This window comes from Plectropomus leopardus, chromosome 2 (genome assembly GCF_026936395.1).
Source record: "Plectropomus leopardus strain MGB_pleo_1.0 chromosome 2, ASM2693639v1, whole genome shotgun sequence".
Lineage (NCBI taxonomy): Eukaryota > Metazoa > Chordata > Actinopteri > Perciformes > Serranidae > Plectropomus > Plectropomus leopardus.
Genome location: NC_142177.1, coordinates 6,109,555 through 6,120,863, shown reverse-complemented (window position 1 = coordinate 6,120,863; position 11,309 = coordinate 6,109,555). Strand labels below are relative to the sequence as shown.

Here is an 11,309-nt window from a genome sequence, read left to right as displayed (position 1 = left end):
GTGCCTACAAATCAATTTATACATTAAAGGCAAAGGTTGCTGTGAGCCATTAATAACATATATATCACATTTTAGCAGATTTATTTTATATTCATGTAAAGATTTTTTTAAGTTTTACAAGACCAGGTTTAATGCATGTAATGTAATGTATGTAGCATTTTTGGTTTTTGCTTTTTGTAACCTGGCTTCTTTTGTCTAATTTGCCTTTAGGCATCAAAATTTGTACAAAAATCATTTTAAAATAGGAAAATATAAATAATGTGTTTGTGGGCTGTTATGTAAGGTTCTCAAAGAAAACCACATCTCACAATTCAAAATCTTAAATCTAAAAAAAAAAAATAAATAAATAAATGATAATATAATACTTAATAACAATAATAATGATTATGATAATTGATGGGGTCAATGTTGGATTTATTATTACTTCAGAATGCATCAAGATCATGGGGTAAAAAAATCCATTTAAATTTGTTTACAAACATATAATTAAATTCAGTAGTATGCATTACTTGATGCTTTAATATTTAAATATCTATCTTAAAGATCCAGTCTGTGGGATTTAGGGGGAATTGTTAGCAGAAATGGAATATAATACATAAAAATATGTTTTCTTTAGTGAATAATCACCTGAAACTGAAAATCTGCTTGCTTTCATTATCTTAGAATGGGCCGTCTATATCTACTTACAAAGAGGGTCATTTTCTACGGAGTCCACTAAGTTGTTTCTACAGTAGTTCAGAACGGACAAACAAAACACTGGCTCTAGACAGGGCTATTTGCATAATCTCATCAGCTACCGTAGTTCTCCTGCGTGCCTGGCACACAAGAGAAGTTTCATTTGGTTGCAATCTGCAACCTCACCACTAGATGGCACTGAATTCTACCCACTAGCCCTTTAATTATTTTGTGTTTCTTTTTTTTAATTTTTTTTCGCCACGGAACCAGAAGTTGAACACTATTCACATTCAGTCTACACGGAGTTAATTGAGTTTTTTGAACATTAAACTTTTTTCACTCCATTATCAATGCGTTTTCACATTTGTATGTTATCTCTTTCGCCATAGACTTCGACACAGAGTACATTTATGACAAATACAAAACCCTTGTTTGACAAAAGACAAAAATAAACTGTAACATCATCAAGTTGGCCAGTCTTTAACAGTGGATTGTCGTCATATCTGTCACCTTGCATATGCTTTTCAACTGTCCATCTATACAGCATCAAGATCAAAAGAATGTAAAAATACTGTGTACAATCGGGAAACTGAAATCCCTCAGTCACATTAACATACAGTATTTGAACATCAGAGTTTAGCAAGAAATGGGCAAAAATATAAGAAAAATATAAACTTAAGATAAAAATAACTTCTGAGTTTATCCACTAAGTCGTGTGGATAACTTTAAGTCACTTTAAGGTGAGGTGCCTCATTGATGGCATTTTACAGGTAGAAAATGTCAAAATGCTAACAGCCATGCTCCTTCTCCTCCATACTGGAGCTGGAACTGTGGAGGCTGCTGCCATTGTTGGAGCCATCAGGGGACATTGTGGAAAGCAGGGGGTCACTTGGGGACATTGGCGACAGGGTGTCCCTTACCAATTCCTTTATTTTACAGGTCCTGCTGTTTCCATAGTGACCGGGGTCCCCAGAGTCTGCAGAAACGTGGTCGAAAGTGATGGCGCCATTGTTGAGGTCCAGTGTGGTCGGAGGGGACATGTCAGAAGCTGAGCTGTGCTGGTAGAGCTCTGCGGGGCAGTCACCGAGGATTGGTTCTTGTTTAATGGCTCTGGCCATCAAATCTGATGTGCAGACAGACGAAGAGGACACCACTGTAAGACCATGAGCACGGGCCTGCATCTCCAACTCCTAGATGATTACAAAAATAAACAAAATGCAATGAAGAAAACACATTTATTTTTTAGTAAACTTTACTCTACACTAAATTCTAGTAAGGTAGGTTTACTTAGTTATAGGCATCAAAACTTCTTGGCCAGAATTAAAAGAAATATCTCAGTTGACATTTGGCTTCACGTGGGACACAAACAGCAGTCTTGCAGGTGAAAGTCTATGTTTTACTCTACCTACCACCCCTCACCATTTTTCCATGCTCACTTTCTCACTGTTTATTCTATATCCGTTGCTCTGATTGTCTAATAATGATGAAGCTCAGTGTGTCTCATACAGACACAAAAAGGGTGCCTCTGTGCCGTGAGTCCACTGATTAAGTGCTGGTGTTTGGCAGTTTGGAGTGAGAACGGTTTGGAATCCAACAGTTCAATCCAATCCATCCAACAGTTGCAGCATTCAACTCAAACCCAAGGTATCAATGACTGTGCTTGAGAAAAAGTAATGGAAAACAGACTTTTTTTTTAACTACATGGCAATTCATCCAATAATTGTTGGGATATTTCATATTTCAGCATTGTAATTACCATATATAATAATATATGACATTATGCACAACTAACTACCACAGCTAATATCCCCTGATAGATGGACAGGGGAATAAATTACCTTAATACACCAATACTATGTTTGATATGTTCCACCAAAGACAACCTACCTGTATGCGAAGCATGAGATGGCGGTTTGCATGCTCCAGCTTCCTCTGTCTGCACTCCAGCTCCTTGGCTCTCTGCTGCTCCCGTTGTAGCCTCCTGATGTAGTCCACTGAGGCTTTGAGAATGGTGCCCTTATTCCAGCGCATGTCTCTGGGGTATACAGGAGACAAAGGTCTACAGTTAGAGTCAGCTGACCAGCTGACCAAAACGGCACAGGATGTGCCGTAAAGGCCCCTCAGAGCATATAAACCATTAACCTTTAAAGACATTCGGACATAAGAAGAGGAGGATGTTTAAAAATAGAGTTAATGAATAGACAAACAGATGAATAACATATGCATTCATAAGCACAGACACATGCAGAGCGTACTCACGGATCATTTGACTTGGGTATCAAGGTTCCCAGTTCTTTGATGCGATCGTTGATGTTGAATCTTCGTCTTCGTTCAACTAGAATTCGTCACATAGAATAAACGGTGAATATAGCTGCCTCTTAAACCAGTTATGGAAAGTTTATTTCCAAGTCAAAACAATAATGAATTTAAGTTTGAATTTTATAAATAAATAATTTTTTTTTTGACAAATTAAAAACATTCACATTTTGAATTTCCCTGTTTTTTGCGTAGTTCTTGTCAACACCTAGAAATGACTGATTATTATTCTAATCGTGATAATTTAAAAGAGAGAAAAAAACAAGCAAAGCAACAATTAAAATAAATAGTAATAAAAAAATTACATTTTATATAACAGTAACAGATCATATTTGTACTAAAGGTTAAATTGGGTGTTTGGGGTTTTGGGGTAATTTAATCCAATCCCACTTATTATTTCAAGCACTTTAGTTTATATCTTATATTTTATTGCATGCATGGTTTACACGTGTTTTCTACTATATTTTTAAGCACTAATTTTAACATTTTTATTTATCCTAAATGGGTGTATATAGATATATACGTATGGATTTTACAAATCCATTTATTCCTTTTTATTATTGGTATTTATTTATTTTGATTAATATCATACCCTCCAACCCCTCCCAACCCCCTATATGTTTTGAACCTTTTTATTACTAATTTTATGTTTTTTTTCATTCAATAACATTTTTGAATAACTTATAAGGGATTTTAACCTATTAAGGCTGCTTCTTTTAAAGTTTTAACACCTATGGTCTCCTTGTGCACGTGCTTCCTGTAGCACTCTTTAAAGCACTGCACCTAAACCCTAACCCTAACCCCCGACTTATATTATTTAACCATCGAGACAACCATTAAGAAAGTTATGGAAATGTGATCCTGGTTGATTGACTCACTTAAGTTGTGGTTGTCTTTCTTCTGTCTCTCTTTAGCAAGAGCACGGACTTCAGCCTCTGTGAAGCAAAGACAAACATGAATATCAGTGCTTTGGGAAGACATTATCATTTAATTCAATGTGTAATAACACACTAAGTGAATAAAATAAAGGAAACTGCATGCTAGTATTTCACAGTGTTCAGTGCATCTGTTACTTTGTTTAGGAGAACATTTGAGGTCATGCTGGACATACACAGCCAATAATTAATCATTTACAAAAAAAAAAAAAAAAATTACTTGGCTGTTTAATTACATTTGATTGGTATTGTGTGCGATTTAGTCATACACAAAACACTTTCTATACAGTTTACAAAACATGGTTTTCACTGTTTTCATTTTGCTATGCTTACCTACTGGAAAGCCTTCTGGCCTTTGATAGTTTTCATACAGGCCACAGGAGTCAGGCTTGTCCAGTACTTGCTTCATGCCAGGAGCTGGAGTAATTATTTAACAAAGAATTGACTTAACACAGTATGTTGTGCATTTCCAAATTGCACACAATATTGACAAGGGCCTATGGTTATGCTTTCACTTTCAACTTTCTGTTTGAAGGCTGATTCACAAATTGATTAGACAAAGTAATTTACAGTATTAGCTCTTACAAACTTTTCTTTAATGAGATTAGACTACCAGATCTACTGAGGTTTACTCACAAAGAACCACAAATAATTCATAATTCCACTTAAACTCAAGCTAAATGATATCTTAGAACAGCAAATCAGAGTAAGGAAGATAAAAAGATGTTTCTCAGTGGTGTACCTGTGTATTCCCTCTTTATGCTGGGCGGACAGGAGTTGCTGATGGCGAGGCCTGGCAGTGGAAGTCCCTGGTTGCCATATACGTCGAGAAGGTTTCCAGACACAGGGAGCTACAGAGTGATAAATACATCTTGTATTTTAATTCAATTTAGGTATCAGCAGTAACATTTTTCTTAAATTAAAACTAATGGAGACTTACAATATATAAATGATAATAATAAATACTTACAATATAAAATACATCCTTTTAAAAAGAACTTACCTGGTTGTTCATTTGGAGTCCCGGGTCCATAAGTCCGAGAACTTCTTCATTGTAACTCGACTCCAAGCTAATAATATCATCAATGACATCATCCATCTGTAAAGCAGATCAAAGCAGATTTGATTCAATAATTACAGTTTATTTATAGTATCTGAATGTAACTAAGGGTTTTTGGTAATGAGCAGGCGTACCTCTTTCTCACAGTTGGAGCTAAGGGTCAGCAGGGCCATGGGACTGTTGGGGGCACTGCTGCCGGGCCCGGGCGGCATGCCGTGCTCGGGGGGCTGGCTGGGGCACTGGCTGCCGACTTTCCCACCCAGGGTGGTGGACAGATACTGCCTAACCTGCTGCCTCTGAGCCTGCTGGATGTGGTATTTGGTGGGGTTCTCCAGGTGGGACTGCACCTGCACAAGCAAGACGTAAACATTACAACCTGCGATTCTTTTATGAAGTTTAGTGTTTTGTATTATAGACTGAAAGACAAGAATTAAGTATTCATTGAAGAAAAAAAAATAACATTGACTCTGAGAACTAGGTAACAATATTTAATCCTTTGAAACCTGGACTGACACCAGTTTTCTAGTGTTGCTTTCAGACACATTTCACAAGCATTCAAAGTGAAGTGTGAGCCAATTGGTTCAATTTCTTTCAAAAACATGAAAAAAAGGCAATCAGCAAAAAAAAAGAAAAAAAAGAAAGAAAATCTGAAGAGGTGACAAGAAAATGACCTGAAAATTAGCTGAAAAATAAAACAGTGCACAACAGACAGAAAAACATTATTAATTAACTAGGGAAAAATATCAGGAAAACTATACTTAATATATTGAACATTAGGTAACAGAAAAAAAATCTTTATTATATATATATATTTATTCAGCATTCTTTAAGATCATTTTCTTGTATCTTTTTGGTTTCATTTGCTAATTTTAGGTAATTCTTATGTAACTTTTTATAACTGTCTTGCTGATGTTTGGGTCATTTCTTGTTAAATTGCTCATTGTCTTCTTTCAATGTTTTTGAACGAAATCAAGCCAGTTTTCTCAGGCTACAAAGGGTTAAAGTAAACATAAAGTAGGAGTGGATTTTCATTTCTTAAAAAAAATGTTTTGAATTTGATTATTAATGTGAAATTCTAGTTGTTAAAACCTGTAAATCTAAATAGCATTTTAGATTCTGTATGGCTGATTTTAAATCCAAATAATACATTTAGCTTACAGAGTAACCACCATTTCTCCAGCTGCGTCACCCTCCAAAATAATTTAATATGCCAACTGCTCAAGGCTGAATGTGGACTTGCTCTTGAACTCTTTTTTTGTACATATATTGTGGAGATGTGTTTAAATTTAACTCCTTCTCCTCACATTAAAGTTCAAATATTGTAGTGCAGATTAATTCAAAAGCATAATCGATTCACCCTGCTACCAGATGATAGTTTTTTAACTGGGGACAAAGACTCCACAGAGAGGACACTGTGGAGCAAGGCAGTTTTATCACATACACATGATACACATCTATGACCATATAATGGATATACAGCACCTTTTTAGCAAATCATGCTGTGATATAAAAACTATTAAGCGGTTAGTTGCTTTTCTGCCATGTTGTTTAGTTCCATTAGGGGTAGATAACAGTGTAGAAAGGGATAATGATGACTTTTTTAACAGTGTGAACAGTCCAAAGAAATACTATTTCAGCAACAAGAAATAAAAGAAACATTAGGTTTGTCATCAGACTCTATCTCCTATTTATTTTCGTATATAACATCAAAGAGAAAAACAACCCATCTCACCTGGTAATGGCTGTATTCAAGCATTTCCAGCATGTTATGTGAGTAGTAATTGATAAAATAATCTACATACAGTGTATAATCCCTTTATCTCATTAGCCAACACTGTGGACAGCCAGCTAGCATGTACAAATCTGAGAGCAGTTACCAGTCCTGCTTAATTTATCCAGGGCTTGCAGCTCATTAGTTATGCAAGTTAAGAAATGGAGGAGGACACTGCAGACTCATCCTCCCACTGTTGTGTTGTTCCATTTTAACTATGACTTTATGTCTTTAAAGAGCCCTTTTGACGTCACCACCTCTGGCTTACAAAGGAGTCTTTTTAGCATTTGGCCAGTAGCCTGCGAACCGAAGCTCGCTTAAGGCTAACTAACGTTTAATCTTTAGTTCTGCTCATCTAGTATAAAACATTATTTGTTCTGAACAGCAGGGACACAATTGACACCACTGTTTCGCTGCAAACTAGCCATATGAAAACGCAAATGTATGGTCTGTTTACCAGCCCCATCCATTTTTGGGAAATGGGTGTTAATCACGTTTAACCATCAATTGTTATGCACTGACACTGGCAGGGTAAAGAAGTTGAGCAGCTTGATTTTATTGAATTTGACCATTCATATGAGCTTTCGTCCGGTCTATGTTGTCTTTCTGTACTAGAAAGCATTGGATGGCAGCTCTGGTATTAATAGAGCAGCAGTCAAAGGGAGGTTGTTTCTTCCAAGTCTTATTTTTTAGGCTTTCGTTTTGTGAATCAGTTGATCATAGTGCCAAGCGCAGTCAATGGTGCGCTGGAAATAGCCCTGAGGGTGTGGGGACTGACTTTCAAAAAATGTTGTGGTCAGAGATGCATGGTGGAGCTATAGCGCTGTTGGAAACAGGATGACCCATAATGACCCATCAAATCATATTGTTACCTTAAATAAACAGTGTAATGTGCACAATGACAGGCAAAAGTGAGTCCAGAGAAAATTACAGAGCAGTACACTTCATTCCAAAAAAAAGCTTAAATAAAGTAGCAAAGGGTTTTTACTTTGGCAAAATTGCTTTGATTTCATTAAAAAAAAAACATGAGGAGAGGGCAAAGGGCAATTTAACAAGAAATGCTTCAAAGAAATTTAAGATCAAAAACAATTCCAAGATATACACTCATATCCATATTTCTATTGCACAATTTTAAATATACAATAATAAACAGAGTTTTTAGACTAATTTTATCTCTCACCTTTTAAAGTAAACTAATTTTTAGGTCATTTTATTGTCACCTTTTCCCACTTTCTTGCAATTTGTGAGGCATCTCTTACTCATAACCTTTTCCCCTACGTTTTTTATTTCTCTATTTAAATGGTGCCACATTTGTAAGGAACATGCATTTGTGGGATGAGCAGCAGAGCTGAGTATGTGGGTTGCGCCCATGAAAAATTTGGCAAATCTTTTCTACCGATGCCAAACAGTTTTTCTTGCTGTCGGTACTGACTATTGTTTTGAGCTTCTGGTACCCCCAGGCGCCTGATGTTAGCACCTGTGAGCATGGGCCCTGCTACAGTGGTCAGTTGGTGTCTGATCCAAGAATCCAACACAGCCACGTTGGCTGACTTGCGACAAAGAATGGGATGCCATCCCACAGCAGTGTGTGACCAGGCTGGTGACCACATGACGAGCAGGTACCAGGCTGTTGTGGTTGTGTATGGTTCTTCCACATGCTACTGAGGCTCCTGTTTGTCAAATGAATAAATTGTTAAATTGCCAACATGCCTTGTTTATTCAGACTTCAATCATCCAATCCACCAAACAACACCAAACAAAAGTCAATAGTAAAATAAGCTGTTTGGCATTGGCAGAGAAGATTTGGCAAATGTTTCATGGATGCAACCCACATACTCAGCTCTGCTGCTCACCCCACAAATGCATCTTCCTTACAAATGTGGCACCATTAAAGAGGGACATAAACAGGCTTTCCAATGGTATAAGATTTATCGCCAAGAAGCATTGTTACAACAAAGAAATAACCAAACATAAATTTCCATACTTATTGTGCTACGTTTATTAACTTGTGCATTCACAGAATTTCTCATATTCTGCGATCCTTCCCCGCTGCCTTTCTCAGAATATCTTTAGAACTAAAAATTGCTAGGTGGGCTGGCTCTGCTGAACGGGCTTTGTGGTGTGGGCCCCAGGAAGCATAGCAGGGAACAACACCATAAACATAGGCACAAACACAGTGATGAGCGCAGACAAACTGACAAAGGACAAGGTGAAAGACACAAGTATATATACACAGAAAGCTAATTACAAGAACAAGACACAGCTTGAATGGGTGGACACACAGGGATTGGCTGACAACAAGGGTGTGGTAGGGAACACTAGAGTGGTGCAAACAAGACTAACACAGAACAGGTGTGCAAGGAAAGGACTAAGGAGACTGATAGAGGGCAGGTGTGTCAGAAAACAGGTGGGAAACAGAGATAACAAGATGTAACTGAAGATATGACACATGAGGAGCTTGACTTTCAGAATAAAACGGGAAATAAAGTACAGCAAATTATAACAGCTTGCTCTGATATGCCTATTGTTGTTTTAAAATATAGCATTTATTTAATTAGTGGAGGTATTTTTTTCCTGTGTAAAAAAAGTTAGTATTCTAAAGTTATATGGAAAATAAATATATATAAAGACAAGCAAGACTCAGTCTGCACCACCGAGGCTATAGAGCATGGATTTAATCAGCTGCTTGTTCCACCATTAGAGATTGCAGACTGAGCTCTGGTGGTGCGTGCTGTGCACTTCTTACAATGAGTTTAAAAGAAAGAGGAGCACCTGTATTTATGATGCTACTGAAAAAAAATACTGTTGGAATTTATTCCAGTATACCCTGGTGTTGTGTCCTGTAATTATATTAGGCTGTCGCCAGAAGGCGCTACTGAGCATGTTAAGGTGATACACAGGTGGTTTCAGTAAGAGAGGGAGAAGAAGAATAAAGCTATGAAGTGAAGCAGACAGGACATTTCTTCGGCTGGTTATTTTTACTTTCTTGAACTGGAAATACAACATTTTGGCGACGAGGATGGCAGTTTCTGTACCTCTACCTGCACCGTTCTTGCCATGCCCAGGCGAACCTGCTATTGCTTTTCCTACTTGGCTAAAAATGTTTGAGAACTACATGCTAGTTATCGATGCTACGGGGGATAGCTGGCCTGACGAACGAAAACGCGCCATTCTTCTCCATTCGCTGGGTACGGAAGGACAGAGACTGTTTTACTCTTTGCACGATACAGGTACTACCTACACTTCTGCTGTGGACGGACTGAAAAAGCACTTTGTTCCCAAAGTGAATGTAGTTGCAGAACGCCACAAGTTTCGTAAAAGGGCACAGAGACACGACGAGACTATTAACCAGTTCCTGGCTTCACTACGTGAGCTGGCAGCAGCATGTGAGTTTGGAGATATGGAGGACCAAATGCTTCGTGATCAACTGATAGAGTGTGTTGCTAATACACGCATACGGGACAGATTGTTGCTGGAACCGGATTTGACTTTAGCTAAGGCTACTACGCTGGCTTTACAGATTGAAAGCGGACTACGAAACGCTGATGTCCTTTCCGACACTACTGCAGCTGCACCGGTAAGAGCCATACACACCCAGCCACGGGGCAACCGCTGGCGGGAAAACGGCAAACCAGCTTCAAAGACGACCCCTGCTACAGCTCACACTGCCGCTAAACGCCGCTCCTGCTACCGATGCGGATCCACCAGCCATCTGGCCAATAAGCCTTCATGCCCTGCAGCTAAAGCTACGTGCAATTCCTGTGGAAAAGTTGGACATTTTTCTAAAGTTTGTCGATCCACCCAGAGGGAGGTACGTGAGGTACGGATAAGTGAACTGACTGTGCTCTACATGAATGATGCTGTGCAGGATAAAATCCTCTGTACTGTGCATGTCAATGCAAGTGGGCATTTTCATGACATTGAGCTGATAGTAGATACAGGTTCATCTGTTTCCATTATTCCAGTGAGCATGTATAAGACTCTCTTTCCTACCTGTGAACTTGCTAAGCCTACTGTGACTCTGCTCACGTATTCAAAACAGTTAATACCAGTTATGGGATCTTTGCATGCTACAGTGATTCATGCTGGACATTCAACTACAGGCTCATTTATGGTGGTTGAATCAGGTGCTGCTTTGCTAGGGCTAGACTTATTTGTTGCCCTAAATATGTCTATTGAGGGGAACAAAATCCTTCCTGCTACGAGCCCCAAAGATCCCCCTGCTCCACAGAATGCACCTACAGTACTAAATACAGCACCTCTGACTACACCAGAGATACCAGTGCAGGAAGTTGGGTGTGCAAAAGGATTCGTACATAAAATCAAACTGAAACCAGATGCAGTACCAGTACAACAGAAGCTGAGGAGGCTTCCATTTACTGTGAGACAGGCTGTTACTGATGAGCTCAAAGACCTAGAAGAAAAGGGCATAATAGAACGCATTGATGCATCTCCATGGGTCTCTCCCATAGTTGTGACCCAGAGAAAAGAGGGAGGAAAGCCTCGTATGTGTGTTGACCTCAGGAAGCCAAACAAGTCCATTGTTAGCGAC

The 11,309-nt window shown here is 38.4% G+C and overlaps 1 protein-coding gene across 4 annotated transcripts in view; it reads right to left on the bottom strand.

The window, feature by feature from the left end:
• Nucleotides 1-937: 937 nt before the first annotated feature.
• The window catches only part of mitfa (melanocyte inducing transcription factor a), a 36,963-nt gene continuing 26,591 nt past the window's right edge, over nt 938-11,309 (bottom strand). Inside the window, exons 1-9 of one of the 4 annotated variants that reach the window (XM_042495157.2) lie at nt 6,719-6,826; nt 5,121-5,333; nt 4,930-5,025; nt 4,669-4,777; nt 4,260-4,343; nt 3,870-3,926; nt 2,935-3,010; nt 2,563-2,710; nt 938-1,865 (exon numbers count right to left, since the gene is read on the bottom strand). In XM_042495157.2, coding sequence (XP_042351091.1) covers nt 1,464-1,865; nt 2,563-2,710; nt 2,935-3,010; nt 3,870-3,926; nt 4,260-4,343; nt 4,669-4,777; nt 4,930-5,025; nt 5,121-5,333; nt 6,719-6,751 — 1,218 coding nt within the window. In that variant the 5' untranslated portion in view covers nt 6,752-6,826 and the 3' untranslated portion in view covers nt 938-1,463. Of the gene's footprint in view, nt 1,866-2,562; nt 2,711-2,934; nt 3,011-3,869; nt 3,927-4,259; nt 4,344-4,668; nt 4,778-4,929; nt 5,026-5,120; nt 5,334-6,718; nt 6,827-11,309 lie in introns of those variants that run through there. The other 3 variants (XM_042495152.2, XM_088083527.1, XM_088083519.1) reach the window with 3 other exon arrangements.